The 21,444-nt window shown below is 40.2% G+C and overlaps 1 protein-coding gene across 16 annotated transcripts in view; it reads left to right on the top strand.

The window, feature by feature from the left end:
- Positions 1 to 21,444, top strand: part of MICAL2 (microtubule associated monooxygenase, calponin and LIM domain containing 2) — a 132,903-nt gene that overhangs the window by 26,045 nt on the left and 85,414 nt on the right. For all 16 annotated transcript variants that reach the window (XR_011739267.1, XM_071808893.1, XM_071808890.1 and 13 more), the window contains exons 3-5: positions 17,614 to 17,821; positions 18,434 to 18,550; positions 19,697 to 19,798. Coding sequence is in view for 15 of the 16 variants with exons in the window: in XM_071808893.1 (XP_071664994.1) it covers positions 17,614 to 17,821; positions 18,434 to 18,550; positions 19,697 to 19,798 (427 nt within the window). In the remaining variant the exon portion in view is untranslated. The remainder of the gene's footprint in view (positions 1 to 17,613; positions 17,822 to 18,433; positions 18,551 to 19,696; positions 19,799 to 21,444) is intronic.

Below are 21,444 nucleotides of genomic sequence, written 5' to 3'. Positions count from 1 at the left end.
GGGCAAAGACTGTGGACTCCCTGATGGTTGCCGTGGTGGACTCTGACAGCCTGGCTTACAGATAAGAAATTCCCAGAAATGCTGGCAGTCCAACCAAAATGCCAGTGCAGAGAGATTAGGCTACAATATACATACCACAATTTCCCTTTGTGCAACTGGCAATTTTAAGCTTCTGTTGCATGTGATGCTGGCTACCATTTTTAGTAGTGAAGCAGGCAAACAGGAGTTACTGGGCTAAATCCTGACAGCAGCGCCCAGCGCTCACCTCTGTGGAGTTGCCTGGGGGCAACTGGTTGAAGTAGATCAACCTGCAGTAAAAATCTTACATGTTAAATAGGATCACAAGATGAGCTAAGTGGATTTTTGCAACTGCAGTTCTGTTAACAGAGCCAAGATTGCTAGTAGGCATTGTTTTAAAGAAGTATATGACTTGAAGGCTTTATATGATTTTGTGGCCATGAGCTCTGTAGCTGAGTCTGTAGCTCACAGTTCTTCTCAGATACAGCTTTGCAATCTCTCTGGCTTCTTGCAATCTTCCCAGTCTTCTTTAGAAGAGATAAAATGCAATTGGGATCAAAACTACTCATGTATCCCCTTTATTTATTTATTTATTTATTTATTTTTTAAACCAAGAACCTGCTGCTTTGCCCAAAACCAGTTCATTTTTTTGCAGAGTATTTAAGAGCTGAATGCTGTACTTGTTGATTTTTGTGCTTAAAAACTGCTTAACCACACTTAAGTTACTCATAATATGCACAAGTTTTATACATAGAAAACATTCCGCTCCAACTAAATAACAATAATCCTGTGTCTTAACTGCTCTTGAAGAACATTGCCCAATACAGCTTTCAGAGTTTCTACAATGATATGATTTTAAGCTGGATGAATAAAACCAGTTGAACAACTTTCAAAGTTCAAACTTCCTGCTATTTCAGAGTTGGCTTACTGTGGACTTTACTTTCCCTTTAATTATTTGTAGAAGAAAAAACAACCAAACAAACCAACAAAAAACCAACCAAACACAAAACCCAGCCAACAAAACAAAACAAACACCAAAAAACCAAACCAAATAACAACAAAAACCAAAATGCTGCAGAAAGACATGCACAAAATTGGGGAAGAAACAAACTTTTTTTGGAACTGTAAGAGCCCAATTCTATGTGTGTTAGATCTCTATCAAACATACACTACCACCACGAACTTGTAAAATAGGAATGAGCTCCGTTCAGAATAGATGTCTCTGGAGCTGGCATTTGCACAGTTCACCAGTATTAGAGGGGAACAGAAGTCTGTCCTAAGTGGCCAAAACTCTAGAAACCGTACTGTGATTTTTGCAAATACGTCTAGAAAAACAGCACAGTTTGATTATCTTGGCAGAGTTCCTCTCTCATTTTCATCTTTTACTAATCAATTCAGGGTAGCATGCTTAGTATCTATAATGATTATTTGTTTCTTCATGGAATGAAATGTAACTAGACAATTGAAGAAGATTAAAGGTTCAACATATGTTGTTCACCATGCCAGCAGTTTGACTGTCTCTCTAAATTTTTGAACATGCAAAACATAATATGATGATGAACAAGAATTCGTCCAGCTAGTCGCACAATATATTCAATAGCCTATTTAAGACATATGTGAGTGTACTCTAAATATTTATTTGAACCTCTCTGTATGTTGTAGGTTCTTTACTTGATTTACTGGCAGTTTACATGTGTAAATGATAAAGATATGTGCCTGTACATGTAAATGAGGCTCCCATGATGTCTGAGATATGTATGTGTGTGTATCAGAGGGCAGGACCTGGTTCATGCTGTGCATCTGAAATTCTGGCTCTCCCAGGGCTGTAGATTTGTGTTTGAGAAGAGCAGAGATCGCTGCACATGGAAACATCCCCGAATTACTCTGAAGGGAGGTGTTGATTCTCTAAAGTATGCAAATGTGATGTTGTCTTCCCCCTCAAACACGTGTGCTGTTTCTTTTCAAAACGCATGCTTACGCTTGAGCAGAGCTGAGGACACTTTGATTAAAGTGCCAACGTGTAGTTATTGAGTGCCTTGGTAGACTCTAGCATTTCTTTCTGGGTTGCCCATTTCAGATGATGGTGTTGTGCATTGTGGGGAGGGCACTGGCCAATTCCTGTTCACGGCTTTGTTCCTCCGAGCACTGTCTCTATGGTAGGCCTCACCTTGGGCAGGGTTTTTGGGCAGAAGACTTGCACAGCTTAAGCAGAGGTTTCATGGCCTAACTAGACATTAGTATAAAGCAGGTTTTGAGTGCTGTGTGTATAAATATATACATATGTGGATTTGTAGGTGTATATCTATCATATGTATGTCTGTATCTATCGTATAGATTCCTTAAAAACAAATGCAATGATCTTGAACTCAGTCCCTGTTGACCTCTTGTTTTCCTCATTCCTGGACTTGGCCTTTCAAAGCTTGTTTTCTAATAGATTAGGTTCTCTTCCAAAAAGTCCTGTTGGGAAACTTATTGCAAGAGAATGACTCTAAAATTATTTATGACTGCATTTCCAGGGCTTGCGTAAAAACGCCATGGCTCTTTTCAGTAGAGTCACGTGCTGTTGGTCGTGCCCGGGCTTGGTGGCATTGGCATCTCTGTCATAGGGAAGGCTCCACGGTGCCGCTTTAGCTGAGGCAGCATTACAGACAGTGTGTGGCTTGAGGGGGGATGGAGGGGAGTTGGGGGCCAGGATATGAGTCAGCTGAAGAGGGACTCTGGGTCAGAAATGGGGATGGAGGTTGGGAGCTTTGGGACTGACTCAGCTCTGGCTCTGAGACTCATCTCCCTGTACAAACCACACTGGTGTACCCACGGATGATAAAACAGGATGGTCTTTATCTGCCAAACCCCTTCCGCTCTTTTGGCTATTGTCTTCATTTGCGAAGACTGCCAAATGAATGCTTTGGGAGTTAATAAAACCTTCCTTGCTTGGTGCTCTCCTTCCCACAGCGCTGAGAAGAAGAGAGGTACTTCTTGGCAGTGCTGACTGCTGCTGTGTTCTGTAGCCATAGGATAATCACCAGGATGGGGAGCAGATACCAGGTCTCTCTCCTTGTTATTAGGTAGAAATTGGCTTCTTACCATTCCTCAGTTGTTTACAAACATACTAATCTGCAGTCTTGCCCCTCATGGTAAATGAGGCAGGTTGGATTCTAGATGTCTTCCTCTCCCCTCTCTTCACCTTCTGCTGTAATGCTAAACAAATAGTCATCTCCTAATTAAGCAAATCATCCAGCATGTATAAACCTGCTGGTATTGTGGCTAAATTTCCTCCTGAAGCGCTGGCATTTGTTGATACTTCAGAGGCAACTCACAATTTTTAGTCAGGTTTCTGCTGTGCTGTATGGCTGTGTGTACTGGTACAGAAGCCAGTGAGTTTGTGTGCTGTGACTGATTGTGTCCCTTGAGACAAATACTTTTTTTTTAAGAGAGTAATTGAATTGTAACATGAAAAAAGTGAGTGCTAGTTGTGCTCCAACTCAAAAATATCCTTATTATATTGCAAACTTTAACCTGTTTATTCTATAAAGAGCAAATATCCAGATGGCACATCCCTTTTGCTGGATTTGCTAATCTCTTCAAAATAATAATTGAAATGGGGAGATTTCCAAACATGATAATCAGGGTTTATAATGAACACACCAAACTTATCTTAGATGTATGCGATAGCATTGCTGACTTGCTTATTATAATAAAAATGCATTCCTGTGAAGGTCATAAAACTCGAAACTAGAAGTTGACTGCCATATTTATAGGAAGTTTAGTGAATGAAAAGGGTTGTGGCTTTTCACAAAAAGACATTCAGCTGCTTGCTTGTTTTTTTTCTTCCCCCCAGATCGAAACACACAGTGCTTGTACAGCTTGTACAGCTGAATCCAGAAACTATGGAGATGTTATGGGCATTCAGGGCCATGTATTCTAGTGACATCTAGGATTGTTTGGTGTACGTGAAGGACAAACTGTTCATTTTGGTATCTGTGCTTTTTTGCTCTTGCCTTTTAGGACAGGCCACCTAAAGCCTTGCACTGTTTTTTCATTGTAAACTTATTTTTAAGTGTTTTAATACGTAACTTTTACAGAGTTATTTCCAAGTAGTAGAAAACATGGGACTAATGAGAATAAGTGGTAAAGATGATTTGTTTGAGACAAGGGGAGAAGCAGCAAATTACCTGCGAACATGCAGTGAAACCACAGAAATCACCGTCTATTGATTTTTATCTCTAAGGAATTTTAGAGAGGGGATGAGGAGAAGCTGGGGTGATGGCAGGACACACAGCAGACAGGGTTCTTTGGAAACAAAAAAAAGCATTTGACTCTTTGAGCTGTGTTTTAAACTGAGATTGGGCCAAATTACGTCAGCAAAAGCAAATGCTTGGCATGTGATTTGGTAATGAAGTCACTTTATTTTTATTATCCTACAGACATTTCCACAAACACACGATTTTTCAGCTTTATCAGTCATGAAAAGCAATGAAGCCCAGCCAAAGTAACATAATCAGACAGCCTAACTAAGACGTTTTCAGGCATTTGGGAATTCTAAGTTTTTTGGCTTGTAAGATGACAGTAGCTTTACATCTGTACTTCAAAGCGTCGTGCTGTTTCTGTGTCCCCTGCTTAATGGCTTTGCAAGTAATCGGTGAACAGAAGGGAACTGTCCCACCCTGACCTGATTTCCTAGATATTTTATAGATTCCCACAGGGAGTGACACCCAGTTACTTTCACACAAAACGCTACTATTGTCTCGGCAAGTGGCTTAATTAAGTTTGGATGAAGCAAAAGGTTGCAACGGGGTGTGTTCCCACACGGAACTCTGGCTTTGCAGTGGGTTGGGTTTGTGTGAAGCAGCAGGTCCATGTGTCCCTCCACCATTCAGGGGTGCTCCAGTGTGGGCCCCACATGACCTGTGTCCATGCTTTGTTATGGCTTCTTCTCCAGGCCTCAGAGAGCCCCCAGATGTGGTTGTCAGGGGTTTGTTGTTAGCTACGTTTCCAGCTTCGCTCTGGTAATGTTTGTGTACCGATAAGTGAGGAAATACATAACTTTTGCTACCAAGACGTGATTAAACACTTGGCTGCTAAAAACCAGATTTCAGACAATAAGGCAATTTCCTGTCTCCTACAGCTCAGGTCCTTCCCAAGGTTCCCATGTCTGTTGTGAGAACCTGGGATTTTGGGAACGTGGTTGCTCTTTCCTCTTTCGGCTGATAAATCTAATTCTACATTATTTTCTGTTATAGGCAAATCGTAGATTTGGTAGAAAGTAAAATACCACAGTTCTAAGAGGTGCTCTCTAAGAAGTGAAGATGTAAAATGCAGGGTGTTTCAAGATGGACCCAGTTTCAAAGCAGTATATTTCTTTCCTGTACTTCAGAAGAAAAGGTTTTGAAACTCACACATGAAAATCTCCAGCTTAAAGACATCTGGTTACTAAATAAGCGGTCAAATGTGCAGGTCTAAAACAACTCCAGAAACAGAGATACAGTGATTTCAATTTGGGTCCACCTTTTTGAAGCGCCCTGTATTTCAGTAGAAGCTGATTGTCTTAAGCAAATAACAATTCTATTTGTATTTCCTCTCTTAAAAGCCTTAGCAGTGATGGAGTTTAACTGGGATGTTGTCAGGACAAAGTAGAAATTCCCCTTTAATGCCCTTGAAATTGGGTTAATTTGCCTCACTTTCTCTGCTACAGTGTTTAAGGTTGTATTATTTTTGGTCAGTTCTCAAAATTCCCACATTGCCTAACATGTCTACATTTATGCACAGAATCTGTTTGTGTCTGCAAACCACTAGGTTTCTGCAAACATGGACACCTGTTTGCTATTTCAGGTCTCTAGGCTATTTGTGCCTTAACCTATACATCTGATGAAAAATATTTATTGAAAAATAATCTGAGTTTATACCCCAATGTGACATTATTATAGTTTTCTAATTCTTCAGTCTTCTAACCTTTCCCTTGGGTTTGGAATGTTTGGGTGGGTTTGAGCTGTATTTTGGAACAAACCTGGTGGTGGGAAGAACCACATATTTCTGTGGTGGAAAAGCCTCACAAGGGAGAGCTGTTGTACTGGCAGCTGGGCAGGTTTTACTTCAAATCTTCCAGAACCATGGCTGCCTGAAAGGTGCTTGATGTGCCTTGGTTTTGTCTGGGTCTTGGGTGGTGGCAGGAGGACAAGTGTTATATCATTTCAGCTAACAGAAGAACTGTACTTCATGTCTACTGAAGTTTTAAATTAGAAATGCATGAGAGCTGTGGGGCTGTTATACAAACCGAGAGAGGAGGGATGAAGTAGGTACTGGTGACATCTTGCATTGCTTGTGAGCGCTACAGCCAAGTGCAGGCATCTTCCTCCTTTATGAAGAACTTGGCCAAGCGTGTCTGAGGGAAGCAGAAGCTGCAGTTCCGACTTGACCATCATAAAGCCCTTGCTGTAATGAGCAAACTCATTAATATAGTTTAAGTTATGGCACATGTGCAGTTAAAGAGCTGTACTTTCAGCAGTGCTAGCAATAGTTTGCTGCCACACTGGGGCAACACATTAAGTGGGATTTCAGTGATCATTGCTGTAGACTGGTATTTGTCATACTAATGAAAAATTTGGGTGCTGGACTGAGGAGATGTGGATGTAACCAAGCCGGAAGGGGTTGCAAGTGCTTTGAAATGCAGGATTAGAATTTTTTTAAAATCTTGAAAAATTGAAGAAACGGTCTGAGATCAACAGGATAAAATTTCTGAAAGCTACTAGAAAATTATGACCCTTCTAACAAAGGAGTGTAACACTCAGAGAAAATTGGGAATATGCTGCAGAAAATTATTTGGTGCATATAAGGGACCACACACCAAGCCTGAGTCCATAGGATGTGGTGTTGACCCAAGGGGAGCTGATGCTGGGAGCCTAAGGAGGCCTGTGGTGTCAGGGACTGGGGTGGTTTCCTTTCCATCTACTTCGTGCAGGTGAAAACTCAGCTAAAATATTTTGCCCAACTTGAAGCATGTGTTACAGACTAGAGACAGATAAACAAGATCAAGTCCAGAGCAGCAAGAATGGTCAGAGTTTTAGAGATGAGACCGTGACCTGTAGCAAAGGCTTAAATACCTTAATTTAATCCATGTTAGAGAAAATCCAAAGAGAAACACTGCATAGTTACTTGGAACACAAATAGAACTGTTATTCATTTCACCTTCTCTCTCTAATAGTCTTACAAACATGACCAGATCAAATTCTGTTTAGTTTTTCAAAGTTTGATTTTGCTGTGGACATTTGCTGCTCCTGTTTCAGCCCCAAAGAACAGCTCGTGTTTCCCAAGGTCATGCCTGTTCTGCTTAAGAAACCAACCAAGAGGTGCTGCCTTGCATCACTCTGGATTTGTTCATTTGACTGAGATACTAACTGAGAAGGAACGACATGGTTATGCCAGACTTTGAATTAGTCTTGTGTTGCTTACTTGCACTGTCCGTTTGAATGAGTTACAAGAGCAGCTTTACAAAGACCTGTGCAACAGCAGCTACTCCTCTCTGTGGCTGGTGTCCACCTCCCCATCCTACCTGTGCTCTCCACCGTCCTCTCCAGATTTACAATTCAGATAAAACAGCTCCCCCAGGGTAAATTGCAACTCAGATTAGAGAGCATTGCAAGAGATGGGGACGAGCTTCCTGCCAAGGACTACACACCCAGATCATTAATAACAAGTTACACTGATCAGCAAGGGCTCTGTGGAAGGCAGAGGCATTTCTCTTGGATTTTTTTTCTTTAGTGAAGTAGGAAATAATTGTGTGTGGTGGGCAGCCTTTCCTGGCAGCTGGGGGCTGTGGTGAGCGGTGGGGCAACTGCTGGGTCCGCTGGCCACCAGCTCTGTGTGGGGCTTGGCTGGAGGCCCCATGGTGGGTGGGAGGGTCCCTGCCTGACAGCCCCAGTGCTGCAAAACAAGCTGGGGTTGCTCAGGCAGGTGCTTCTGAACTTCACCCTGGCTGGAATGTGAAAACAGAGTCATTACTACGCGTCTGTGTAAATAAACACTGATCTTCTCCGTGTGTTTGTCTCAGTTCTGTTCTGTAGGATGCTGGTGTAAAAGAGACTGTTACACCTCGTGATGTGCAATTTGCTGCCAAATGTTATGTCTTCAACTCTGCCACAAGCATGTTCCTTTTCATATTTTTTCACCTTTTTTATATTTACTTTTATTTTGCAAGACTCTCTCCTTCAGTAATAAGGACTGTTTAAGTACCTTGTTTGTTTTCAACCAAAAAGATTTTGGAAATAAGAACTGGAGGTGCTGAAATCTGATTTTCACTGTGCGATATGCTGCCAGCAGCCCGGTCTGTTGATTCTGTATGAGTGCTGTTAACTTGCTCTGCTATCAAAAACCTTCCGAAAAATGTTACACTAAAGATACAGTTTCTAATTGTTTGAACCCTTCATGTCCATTTTGCTTGTTGGCACTATTGAATGCCGTATTGCTAAGAGGTGCTGGCTGGTCAGTTCCTAGTGTTTTCAAATTGTAAATGAAAATGTGAAAAGTAAAAGCATTGTCTACCTCTAGCAAAGTGGTATGTGCAAGAGACCAGTTAAATAAACTGCAAAAAATAAATAAATTCAGGTTGTTACTCTTTGAAGCTGTATTTGGCTCTAGTGGTTAAGTGGCTGTGAGTGTGAGCACTGGGACTGCAGTGGCTTTGAAGATTGTGTGATGAGCTGGAAGAAAATAGACCCTGGGAGCCCCAAATTGCTGCCTTCTTGTACAGCATTGCATTTGAGCTCAGCTATGGGTGCCATGCACTGCTGTAGTGTCATTCTGCTTAGGAAAGTTAGAAATGATGGGATTAAATGATCAACTCTTCAAAAATCAATAAATAATAGGTTTAAAATCTGGATTCTGACTCTGAGCTGATGGCTGGTTCTGTGTGAGCTCACTTACCCAGTGCTGGCTTCTAAAAGCCAAGTCTTAACTGGATGTTGGTTAAAAATGTGCCTAATAGAAAAATGTATTTTAGATAGCAACAGTGCTATATTTTATTTATTACCCATATTACCAATTTCTTCCTGTGGCAAAGCCATGATTGTTGACCAACTTGTCTGCATGCTTTGCATGCCATAAAGCATGAGAAACCCTTTCCTCTGGGTCTGTAGACAAGTTCTCTACTGGCTGGTTACTGGCTGATCAGCCCCTGATCCTGAAACCATGTAGAGGATTAATTATTTTCTTTCAATCACAGTCTCATGAGCGTCATTCCTCTCAAGGCTCCCAAGACTCGAGGCTTGGTCTCTGCTTAGTCTCTGCTCCGCTCGGAGTTGAGACTCTTGATGCTTTCCTTTCTTCATCTCTGTCCACCAGTTCTCCATTTCTGCATGAATTGTTTTGTTTGGTGGGTTTGTTTTTCTAAGTTTTAAGGGATAACCTTAAAGCATTATCTCAATATGACAGGCGTAAGCCTATGAAAAAAAGGCAAGGTACTTATGTGCTGCCAACTGTCTTCATGACCGGGATAGTCAGGCAGCATTCTTTCTGCAAGGTTTATCTTGTTTCATTTTGATTGTTTAAGCAACTGGCCAGAAAAAAAGCAAATAAACCAGTCTCTTCTGGTTTTGGGGTGTGGTTTTTTCCCCTGTTTTGATTACAGTGAATGACAGGTAAGAAAACAGCAAATAAGCTCTTAATTTCAAAGGATGTTAGAGGGCTTATTTTTTACTTTATTTGAGGGGATTTTTGGATTAAAGCGCTTGCCTGATTCCTGGTGGATAATCTGTTTATTTAAAAGAGTATAACATTTCTTGTCAGATGATGTGTGGGTTTTCTTCAGATAACTGTAACTGTTGTGCAGGGGAACTGAAAGTTTCTAGAGATACTTTTCTGTATTGTGTCTGCTTACGTTTTTTTTTTTTTAATTATTATAAGAGCTCTGAGATCAAGTCAACGTATTTAATATATGACCAATGCCAAGCGAGAGAGGTCTTCAGAAAAGCTCCAAAAATCAAAGTCGCAACAGCTTTGTTGCATCAACAAAGCAACTTTTGAGCTTCTTGCACACTGAATGTAAACAGCCTTTCTTTAATGTGTTGCATAGCAGACTACAAGTTTCAGATGTCTTTCATACCATTGTTTTGATTTCAAACTATGGAAAGGTTTTTATATGCCAGTCTAATATTAGTACATATATCTCAGAGACAGAGAGGGTGGATGGACAAGTGTGTCCGAATTCATCCAGGAAAAATGAAGGCACGTGGTTTTTTTTCCATGCAGAAGCTTATCTTCCAAAAAAGAGAAAAAAATCCCATTAAAGATGAGCCAAATGAATGCAATAAATGTACTAATGTTTCACTTCTGGCATTTTGACCCAATAAAACAGGAGGGCAATAAAGATAGATCCTCTGATCCCTGGATTGTGCCGTGTCCAGCTGCGAGTGCAGCAGCTGCAGGGCGCGGTGCTGGGGAAAGCACTTTGGACAAAGTCAGCCTAGATTAGGTAGCTTCAAATCCATATTACAGTCTTTTTAAAAGAAAAACAGCGATGTCTTTGTTTTTGCCAATTGTTGATACAGGTGCTTTTCGCAGGAGATGGCAACCCTGCATATTTCTGAGGTGCGCAGCTGGGGGTACAAAGGGTGAAATGCTGGTGGGATGGAAAGCAGGGATGGACTCGGGTTGTGTTTCCTGCACCAGGGCAGGGTTTTGTTGCTGCCAGTGGTGGCAATTTGGGGTGCGTGAGCCTTGCTGTTCCCTGCTGCCTTTGAACTTCCCCAACAGTGCTATTTATGTGGTGTTCACGCTCCAAAAATGTCTGCTCAGCAAGATCCAGCTAGTCTTAATAATATTTTAACGTAGATTTTGTAACTATCTGTAGTACATTTAAGTAGTGTTCGCATAACCCTTTGGAGAGTTAGGAACTCTCATTAAAATACATTTAACTGAATATTATTTTTGTCAAATGAAACATTTTTAACCTTACTAATTTTATAAGGAGCTCATAAAACATAGTTTAATAAAGGAAAACATGCTTTTAAAGAGTACTTAATTTTTGTATGGCTAGTTTAATTAGCTCTTACACCTTTTCTTCCCCTTCATTTGACAGAAGAATTTATTTTTCTGTTAGTGTCTGCATGTAGTATAAATCTGTTAACCACAGAAATTTTTGGTATTTGTTTAAGTATCTGGCCTCTTTCGAAAAAAGAAGAAAAGAATTCTTGTTTTAGGTTGGCAAGGTCCCTTTTCTATATATGTGTGTAGGTGAATGGACACCTTCCAAATAGCTGTCATATTTAGCTGCAGTTATCATCAGTGTTCTTGATAGGGTCATGTTCTATTTGCCTTTTAGCAAAACTGGTTCTATAGGTATGGTAATACTCAACAAGTCAGCAGCAGGCAACAAGGGCAAGCATCTCACGTGATGTAGGGCATGTTACTGTCATGAGAGCGCTGGACTCGCATAACTCTAATGTGTCTGGTACCTGAGCCATCTTATAGCGACTCATCTTTCATTGAGGCCAGTGACTGGCCTGCTGTGTAGAAAAGGAGATGAAAAGCACTTTGTATGGGGGATTTTGTCTAGAGAAGCAGCGAGTGCCTGAACAGGGTTGCTGAGTTTAGGCGAACAACCATGTGTTGAAGTGCTTTGGTAGGACCAGGGCTGTAGCAAGACCAGACTTGCATTTTAGACTGAGAAAATGTCTTGTGCCTATTGTGAGTTTCACCTTTTTTTTTTTTTTTCTTTTAAATAAAGTTTTAGCTCTTGACATTTTAAACATTGTCTGAAGTGGCATATGTAATTTTATTTTTCAGTGGCTTCAATTACAATGTTTCAAACTTTAGAAATTGTACCGGCTATTCCGTGGATTCAGAGTACATTTGACTGCGCTGTTGTATCCAGTGGCTGTCAGTGAATTTGTGATAAAATCTGAGACTACAAATGTGAGATGAACTGTAAGTCAGTAAGTCGGGAATGTCCTACTGAGCAGTCCTATTTTTGCCAGAAGCATTTTCATGTCTAGTAAAGGGGATGAAGTGAAAAGCATTGTGGTGGAGAGAGCTTCCCCCTGCAGCTTCTGGTAGCTGCCTGCCTGAACTGCTTATGCAGCTGTTTCTCTTTGGAGCCTTTCCAGGGAAACAGTCATTGCTGATCCAGAAAATGTGTTGTTTCATTACATTTCCTGCCTATCTCATGTTGCATCACACTTAGCGCTATCACGAATAAACACTTGCCCAAATCCAAGCTGGCTGTGATCCTGTGGAATCAGTCAAATGAATCCTTGGTGCATCCCTGTCACTTTGGACATTACACGATGGCCAGGGCTGGTGTGAAGTCCCAGATCTGGTGACTGTGGAAATGAACACACCTGAGGCCCAGGGCAAGCAATGACAGAGGGTTTGCCATGCAAAGGCAAAGCCTTCTGTCTTTCTGTGTCCTGTGGGCTGTCTAAGTGCGGGCAGAGCCACCTGTCACTACGTGGCCCACAGCCACCTGGGGACACCTGCAGCACCGTGCGTGGGGAAAGCCACCCCTTGGTGCTCCTTTCTCATAGCAAGAGATGTTCCTATAGGTTTTGAATTCGAAGTGGTAGTTTGAGTAAATATTACATATAAGCTAAAGGAAGTTAAATAATCTAGGTAAATTATGTGCATTATTTTTTCACTAGTATATATGTGTGTTTCCACTGAGGAGTGTAAGTGATACTTCTGAGCTGGCATGCCCTAGGACAAAGAAGGCTGTCTGTGTGTCTATCCAGTTGCTGTTGAGGGGTCGTCTCTTCTTTTTCACCTCCAAGATAAATGAAGGCAGAAATAAGAAAAATAAGATTGTGACTTCCATCTTCATCCCAAGATCATACAGGGAGTTTGTTTTCCAGGAGTAATTTTAACGGTTGGGTACGTTTGACAGGAGAGCAGTGAGAGATTCAGAGTTGGATGATAACAGTGTAATGCATTGAGGTGCAACAGGACTTGTCTATTCATAACTGTGCAAAGAGATGCTGTTTGGTTGCATCCACCACCCACATGCTACTTGTAGACTGCTTGACTGTAAGCATATAAATGCTGAGAGCTAACTTTTTTTACATTTTTCAAGGTAAATTTGAAGATTCTGCCTTTAAATTGTTAAAATGGATGAGATTTCTGTGACTAGGTCATTGTGGAATGTTATTTTGTTGTGGGTTTTTTTGTTAAACATAGTGCTAGTATCCTTGCTCTCTGCCCCTTTCTCCCAAAAGTTCAGTTGTTTCTGTAAGTTTACTGCATGAAAACCGATGGATGTGTTCCACAAATTCTCAGCTGTTAAACTGTATATGGTTTTTCCAGAAAGGGATATAGGTGCCTGGATTCACAGGCTGCAGATTTAATAGTGGGGGACGTGAGGGACTGCAAGAGGCCTTTGCTTGCATCCCTTTCTCCCTTTCCTCTCCTTCTATTTTGTAAGTCATATATTTGTACATCATGTATAGGAGATCATATCGAAAACCTGCACATGGCACAAAAGTCATTTTGCTTTTGGAGGGGTACCTTGTGCTACCATTTAGCTCAGCACCAAGTGCTCTCAGTCAGTGTAGAAACATTTTCTGGAGATTTTCAAGACACTGCCATTCTTAAACCTACTAATAGAGAGAAAGTAGCATCTCTTACAGTCAGACTGACCTTTGAGTAGAATCAAGCTTATGAGACTTACCAAATGCTGTGTGTGTTTATATTATTACAAGTGAAACTTTCTGATATCTTTTAATTGTACTTGAGGAGAAAAAAATACATGAAATTTATACTCTATTTCAGTCTGAAGATAAGTAATGCGATGAGTAGTGTGCTTGGGTATAGGGTGGGACAAGATTTATACAGAAACAAATAATTGTCTTTTAGGGAAAAGTACAGTACATTTTAACAGTATAGTAGAAACATAGTATTGACTCAGCAGCTTAAGTATACTACTTCTATACAATATGCATGGATTTATTAGTGTTCTATTTTGAAGCACAAGAATTTCCATGCTGTACTTAATTTTAAACTGAAATAGTCTTAAGTGTGTCACTAGGAAACTATTACTGGCCTGTAAACTTGCATTAGTTCTCTTCAATGGGAATTTTGTAACTGGTATTCTTAAAAATGCTCTTGCAGAAGTTTAACTCAAACCAGATGTGCATTTACTTATGCTAACATGTCATAACTGTAAAATGTTCATTTTTGCATCTGCATTCATCACGATAATTCATTCATCATCCGGTAATTAGTATCATTAATATCCAGGATGTTTGTAAGGAGAGCAGATTAATTTAGCTCAGGTAGAATTCTCATGGAAAGCACTTGTGACCATTACTTGTAGGAGTTAGTGCTAATGGACAGTCTCTTTGGTTCTGCCCGTCTCTGAGTAGCTGGAGTTTGGAAATTCAATATATGTAGCTTTACCTGGTCCCGTTGCTGAGGTGGTGGAGCCCAGGGGTGCCTGTGCAGGACAAGCCACTGTCCAGGTGTGTGCGGGGTGTCTGGCACCCACTGTGTGCGGTTCCTCTTCTAGAAGATGCGTGGTGAATATTTCAAGCATTTGTAAGATGTCTGGCTAAAATATGTGCAAAGATGAATTATTTTCACGAAGGAGAAAGGAGGAAACTTGGCATTTTAAAATCTCATGCTTTAATCTGCCACATGAATGCATAACTGTGATGTTTTCTCCCTCCTCGCTTATTCTTTCTGTACTTTTGCCTGCTCTTTTCTTTGTGTAATGTAAGTGCTGTTATGGGCAGTGTATTAGATTTCATGAAGCTTCTCATTTGAGAGGAAGCGTTTACATTCATCTGCAGGCAGAAGATCAGCCTTTTGAGGTTTTCACTGAGAAAAATGCCTCCTCTCTTGCACTGACATGGTATACTCTCAGTAGTAAAACAGGATATAACATCTAACGTGATACTGATACTGCAGGCAGGTCACAGAGGTCTGGTCATGATTTCGTTCTTGAATAAGCTACCCTGTAATCTATAAAAGTCTTCCTCCATTTGTTTCCAACCTGAACAAGAAATATGCAAAAGCTCCTTGTCAGTTCTCCTCAGCAACTGTTACTTTGATTAATTTGAAGAAGATGCTTTGAAAAGTCAAGTTGCCCTTTACCTTTTTAGGAGTAGTTCTGGCACCATTAGAAGACAGTTGAGCTGTAAATGGCCATGTGGATGTCAAGAAACAGTTAATGTTTGTTAAATTTCAGGATTGATTATTCAAGCCTTCCTTATGTCATGTCAGTTGTCACAATCTGTGTTAAATTGCAAGAAATTAATTTTTAAAGCAGGTCCTGATGAGCCAGGAGACTGGGGTACCAGGAGCTGGAAATAGGAAGCTGTTCAAGGTTTGTTCCAGGCTGACTGCACGAAGGTTTCTCCTGTGACTTTGTTTGTAACCAGAGAGCTGGGGTGAGGGGGCGGGCAGGGACAGCACAGTGGTATGGTCCCTTTCCTTACTTCGTAAAGGTAGGAACATAAGCAGAGTAGGAATTACCTTTGCAAGGGTTTTGTGCTGGTTTTGACCCCAGAAGTTTCAAAAAAGAAAAAAAGATGACAAATTGCCAAAGAATAAGCTCTACACTAGCAGGAAGCCTCCTTAATAAATCACATAGCTCTGAGACATAGATAAATTTGTTTATGGAAGGTAACCATGGCTGATAGCAAATATACAATCATTTTTCACAGTGTCTCTAGGCAATTAGGAAGATATTTTGTCAATGGTGATAGCAGGAGGGGAGAGAGCAGAAACCTCCTTAAAATTTTAACATACTGTGTTGCAAACCATCAGGAGGAACTAATAGTGTTTTCTGTGTGGGTTTTATTACTTGGCAGGATCCACTATAACTAAAAAACCCCAGTCTTTTGAGATTTGAAGTTGCATATACTTATATATGATACAGCTTGTTAGCCAAAAAAACAACCCCACCTTATCAAGCCGTGTATGGTCTTTATTTGTAAAAGGTTTCTAACTGCTTGCTAAACATGACCAGACAAATGTGTAGCTGTGAAGACAAGTCAGTCACTTGTCAGAGCTCAGGGCTCCCATGTTGATCACAACAAGCATGTGCAGAGCCGAGCCGACCCAGACTCCACCAGAGATCCTCTGCAGTCAGGAGAACATCTGCACTCCATTGTCTTCCTTTATATAATTACATCTGTTGATGTTTACTTAATATTTAGCATGCAGTGAGGAGTCTTCTTGTGAAATTATGAATTAAATATGTTCTTTTAGGAGAAAGAAAGCCAAGTGGCTAATGCGAAAACCTAACTTTGTTGATATCTCTAGTTAACAAAACACTTGCCTAAAGCAAAGCAAAAGCACCTCAGAGGAGCTCTTCTTTCAATGGGAATTTATTTGAAGGTTTTATTCAATTAAAAAAAAAATTGCACTTTTACTATTGGGTTGGACAAAAATAATGGACAAAAGTCAGCACCAGATAATTTTTGCTTAAGTTGTTAAATCTGAAAACAAATCACAGAACGAACCAAAATAAATAAATGACCCTATTTTACGAAACTGAAATGTAATGGGAACCAGACTCTTATCCAACGAGTCTCCAGATACAGTCCGTGCTTGCTTTGAAACTGTAATCACTGTCTGGCTATGTGTGCGGGGCGCACAGGAGCGTGTCTGGCCTGTGAGATAATGGGTTTGGGTTTGCAGTGCGGCTCCGCTCCAGCCCACCTCACCCCCCTGCCTGAGCCCAGGGTCTGAACTGGGGGCATGGGGTCTGTGAGGTCTGGGGGGGACTTTGGAGGGGTGGGTGGGTTTTGGGGCATGCATGGAACAACAATGTTGTCCGGCTATAAGGCTGTTTCTAATAGTTTTTTAGTAATCAGGAAAATGTAAGCATTAAATATGTTTGGGTTTTAATTAATCTGCTTTCTCAAAATCCTTTGCTTGTTAGTCTGTGAAAACTTACAGCTGTCAACTGAAATTTGGGTGAGAATTCTCTGTCATGGTTTCTGAAGCGGTTTTTCTGATGATGCCCACACTTAGGCTCAGGCTTGGCGTGAAGGTGAGGGTGTTGACCACTGGGTGAAATGGAATAGGAGAGGCCGAGTTCCCTGACTCCCCTTGACATGCTTTGTGTTACAGTAGCAGTGAACTGGCTGTTATATTCAGGATATGCCCTCAATTGAAAGAGAGAATAACTGATACTACAAGATTACTGGCTTATCATAGATTTGTCTAACAAGCCTAGCAAATGTATACCAATTTCCTCTCTAAAACAGAAAGAAGCCTACACCAAGCCTACTTATTTCCTTTCCCCTCCCTTTTATGTAGCTGCAATCCTGTTTACTGCAAGCACTTCTGAAACACTAAATGTGAGTGAGCTAGAAGTGTACAAGCAGATGCTCAAAAGTGTTTGGCTTTTTGCTGTTTCTTCTGTTTCATCTTTTTATCAGATGCTTTTATGTCTGCGTGAAGCACAGTTTGTCCTCTTGTATAAGTTGACTGAACACCACATGCGACCAAAATTTGAATGTTTATTGATTTTAAATAGATGACTTAATACACTCTCAATAGCATAAGTCCCGTTGAATATCAAGTCGTACGAATAGAGTAAGTTAGAAGCTATGTGGAAGTCAATACAAAACGCTGTGTAAGACTCCTTCTTTTCTCTGCTAGTGTTTAATTATTGGAGGTGGCCCATGTGGCTTACGGACTGCCATAGAACTTGCTTTCCTGGGAGCCAAAGTCGTCGTTGTGGAGAAGCGGGACACTTTTTCAAGGAACAATGTCTTGCATCTCTGGCCGTTTACAATCCACGACCTCCGGGGACTGGGAGCAAAGAAATTTTATGGAAAATTCTGTGCAGGATCTATTGATCACATCAGTAAGTACCTGAGGGCATGGGCACTGTTCAGATAAGGGGTGTATTGAGGTCAGAAGATTAATGGAGACTTTCTTGATTTGGCAGAAAGCTCACCTGCCTGAGACATGCAAGAAGGCAAAATGGCAATTGTACAAATTATAGAGCAGCTTTTTTATTAGTCTGGGTTTTTTGAACAACAGGTTTTTATTAAGAAGTATGAAGACTACTGATGTTCACTCTAATACATTGAAGGTGGACACAAGCCTTAATCTAACAAAAAAATATGCAAAAGTGGGATATTTTACAGGGAAATATGCTGTAAAATTTTCTCTCCTAAAGCGATCAACATATTGGTTAGCAGAGTCTTTAAATACAGTATCATTAAGAAGGAAAGCTCTAAAAATGTATTCTAATGTACACACAGTTTTATTGCTTATGAGATTGTGCTGTGAGAGGAAACTGAGGCGGAAGAGAGCAACATCCTGTGGTGGTTCCTAAGCTTGCATTCATTACAGTGTGGGAAATAATAATGCTGCATGCTTGTGCTGACAATAACTATCAGTTGGGTGGCATGCTGGTAGCAACTGTGATTACCTACATATTAAAAATATGTTTATTACTTGCTCTCTACAGGTATTCGACAACTTCAACTTATCCTTTTCAAAGTTGCACTTATACTAGGAGTTGAAATCCATGTGAATCTAGAATTTGTGAAAGTCCTGGAACCTCCTGAAGATCAAGAAAACCAAAGTATTGTTTATCGTCATGTAGTTCTGTTCACAGTAACTTCTTTTTATGTCAGACATTATGTGAAATCATTCAAGGTAGTTGAATTCTGTTTAAAGAAATAGGAGTTTTTTCCATGTCTTACTCAGCTAGATTTGCTACGTGTAGTCATAGGCATAAGTAGCATTGTGACAGAGCGCCAATAATTCTTAAAATACGACCCAGTCTGAGAAGTTGAGGTTTTACACTATGCCTCCTGGCATGTGTTTGAGGCTTTGTAGGGAGCCTGGTGTGGCCTTTTGGTATCTTCTTGCAAAAACAATTTTTGATTGATAATATAAATATTGAGGATGGATTAAGCTCCCTGGGCCTCATTTTGCTTTCACATTTGATATAACTCCTGCTGGCACACACAAGCTTATCAGCCATCTTATGCAAGATTTTTAAACAAAATAAAGGAAGATTTCTTTTTTTTCTTTTTCTTTCTTTTTTTTTTTTTTAAGGTTAGTATTTAGGGTGTGGTGGCAATAGAATATTTTAAAATTTTACTTTAATTAAAATACTATGCTGTCTCTCTTTAAACGGTTATACAGTGACAGTAGAATAAATGGATTGTTTTAAATAAAGCGGTACATAACTTTTGAATATGGACAATACAAACATTTTCACATGATCGGCTTTGTGTTAATGCAAAGATTAAAATCAGCTTTGTGAAAGTGCTTCCATTTAATTTCTATTTAGAAGACAACTGAAAGTGTTGAGGCTGGAATACTATGTTTCTTGTTTTAATGCCCAGCCCTTCCTTGCTGTAATGACATACATCTACTGTCTTGATAAAGTCACTGTGGGGTTGCTTCTGTGAGAACAAAGTGCTTAAGCATATTCTTGTTATATGGGGCTGAGAGGAGTTTTGGTGCGTTAAGAAATCCAAATGAAGGCTTCCATTTATTTATTTATTTATACTGTTACTTTATGAGCTGGACACCTTGTTAATACAACCTGGACATAGCATTGACTGCAGCAGAACTCCCTCCGTCAGACCAAGGCAGAATTCAGCTATGTTTGAATGAAAAACGGACCTTTTATCTCAATGCCCTTTCTTCAGACTCTGAAATCACTTTCGCATTGTATTACTGAAGAATGAACAAATATTATACTTTGTGTTTTTAGAGATCGGTTGGAGAGCTGAATTTCTCCCCGTGGATCACCCTTTGTCAGAGTATGAATTTGATGTTATTGTTGGTGCAGATGGCCGTAGGAACACATTAGAAGGTAGGTGAATTTGTGCTTTTAGGCTTACTAATGGTCTTTAGGATATCTTGGAAGGCCTGAAAGTTGGAGAACAAAAAGCAACTGGTTACCTTTCAATCCACTGAAGTCTTTGTGGAAACTATTTTTTTTATGTGATATCTTCTGCTTTTGTTGTTAAGTTGTAGCTCAAAATAAAGACCTTTGATGTCATTACTGATTTTTAGCATTGTGTATCTGCATTGCTCACAAAATGCATCATTATGTCATTGGGCTTGCTTCAAGATAAGTAATTATATGATGATTTAACTTTAAGGAGGCTGACAAGATACATGTTCAGGAATTGCGTAGTCTTTGCTGTTGTGCTGTAAATTTGCACTTTGTGTTTGATCTAATGACCAAAACCTGACTGTCAGGTATTTAATGAAGGCATCACAGGTATTGCTTTTTTTTTTTTTTATAGTGGTGACTTAGCTTCAGAAGCAGTTACTTTGGAAACTATACCAAAGATAAGAACTCTAAGGCAGAGGGGAGCTGGGGAACCATTTCATGCGTTTGCATCACTGCTGGGAATTCAGACCCCCTGAGCTGACTTTCTCAGCGAGACACTAGCTAAGCTGCTCCTGTCTCACATGAACAAACCTGTTACTTCATTATACATTCCCCTTGTAGCTTTAATGATATCCATGTTAGTTTCAGTTCAGTAAGTCCACTATTTCCTGTTTTCATTAGCTTCAGAGTTTGCCTGCTTATTCTTATATCTGCCAACCACAATGTGCTTAGAGTTAATTCCTCATAATGCTCTATTACAAATTTCCTAGCACCATTGTCCAGCTATCCCCCATAAGAGACTGTTTAAGTAGTCAGGTATCAGTGAAACGAAGTTATTCTTACCTCAGCGGTAGACCCTATTGAGATGTTACTGGTTATCGTGGTACCAGGATCTATGGGAATATTTGGTGCGCTGAAGACTGTTTACATACAGAAGCTGCTGTTGTCATATTAAATTTGTCCTGATGAAACAATGAGAGCACATCATGAAGCACAGAGACAAAAATTCATAGCTGATTTACATGTATTCTCTGAAAAGTCATCTGCAATTGGCTAGAAGTACTCTAAAGACCCTCTATCCTACTTCACGCTTCACCCACAGATAAGGGAGTACACAGAGGGAAAATTTTACATGTGTGACAGTAAGATAGTGGCTTAGTGGGGTTTTTTTTGTGACAAGAGCAGGCTAGGATGGAGTGAGAGCAAGTGACTGTGCAGTCAGTCTCACCTTGGAAATCTAACAGTTAAGCCACTGAATATTTTTCAACCCTTACATTAATAATGTCTTGGAAAAACCTCATTAGCTGGTATTGTGTGCACCTAAGCACTGTTATAGAGATTTCTATTTTTCAGATCTTTCTTTGATGCTTTTGACTGCTCATCTCATGCATGTTTTTTCATAAGCTGTTTACCACCTACACGACAAAAATCTTATTTGCTGTTTAGCATGTTAAAAATGTTTCCCTCCATTAAATTTGGTCTGGTCTGTTTCCAGTGTGTTTTTCTTTGGTCATCATTTGTCTTTAACTTCTTCCCTTGTTCAACTTCTTCCTATAGCTCCCCTCCAGACCTGGTTGTTTTTTTTTTCCACTGAGACTTTATCTCAAATGCAGTTCAGC

This window comes from Patagioenas fasciata, chromosome 5, assembly GCF_037038585.1.
Source record: "Patagioenas fasciata isolate bPatFas1 chromosome 5, bPatFas1.hap1, whole genome shotgun sequence".
Taxonomy (NCBI): Eukaryota; Metazoa; Chordata; class Aves; order Columbiformes; family Columbidae; genus Patagioenas; species Patagioenas fasciata.
This window is presented reverse-complemented; position numbering and strand designations above follow the sequence as displayed.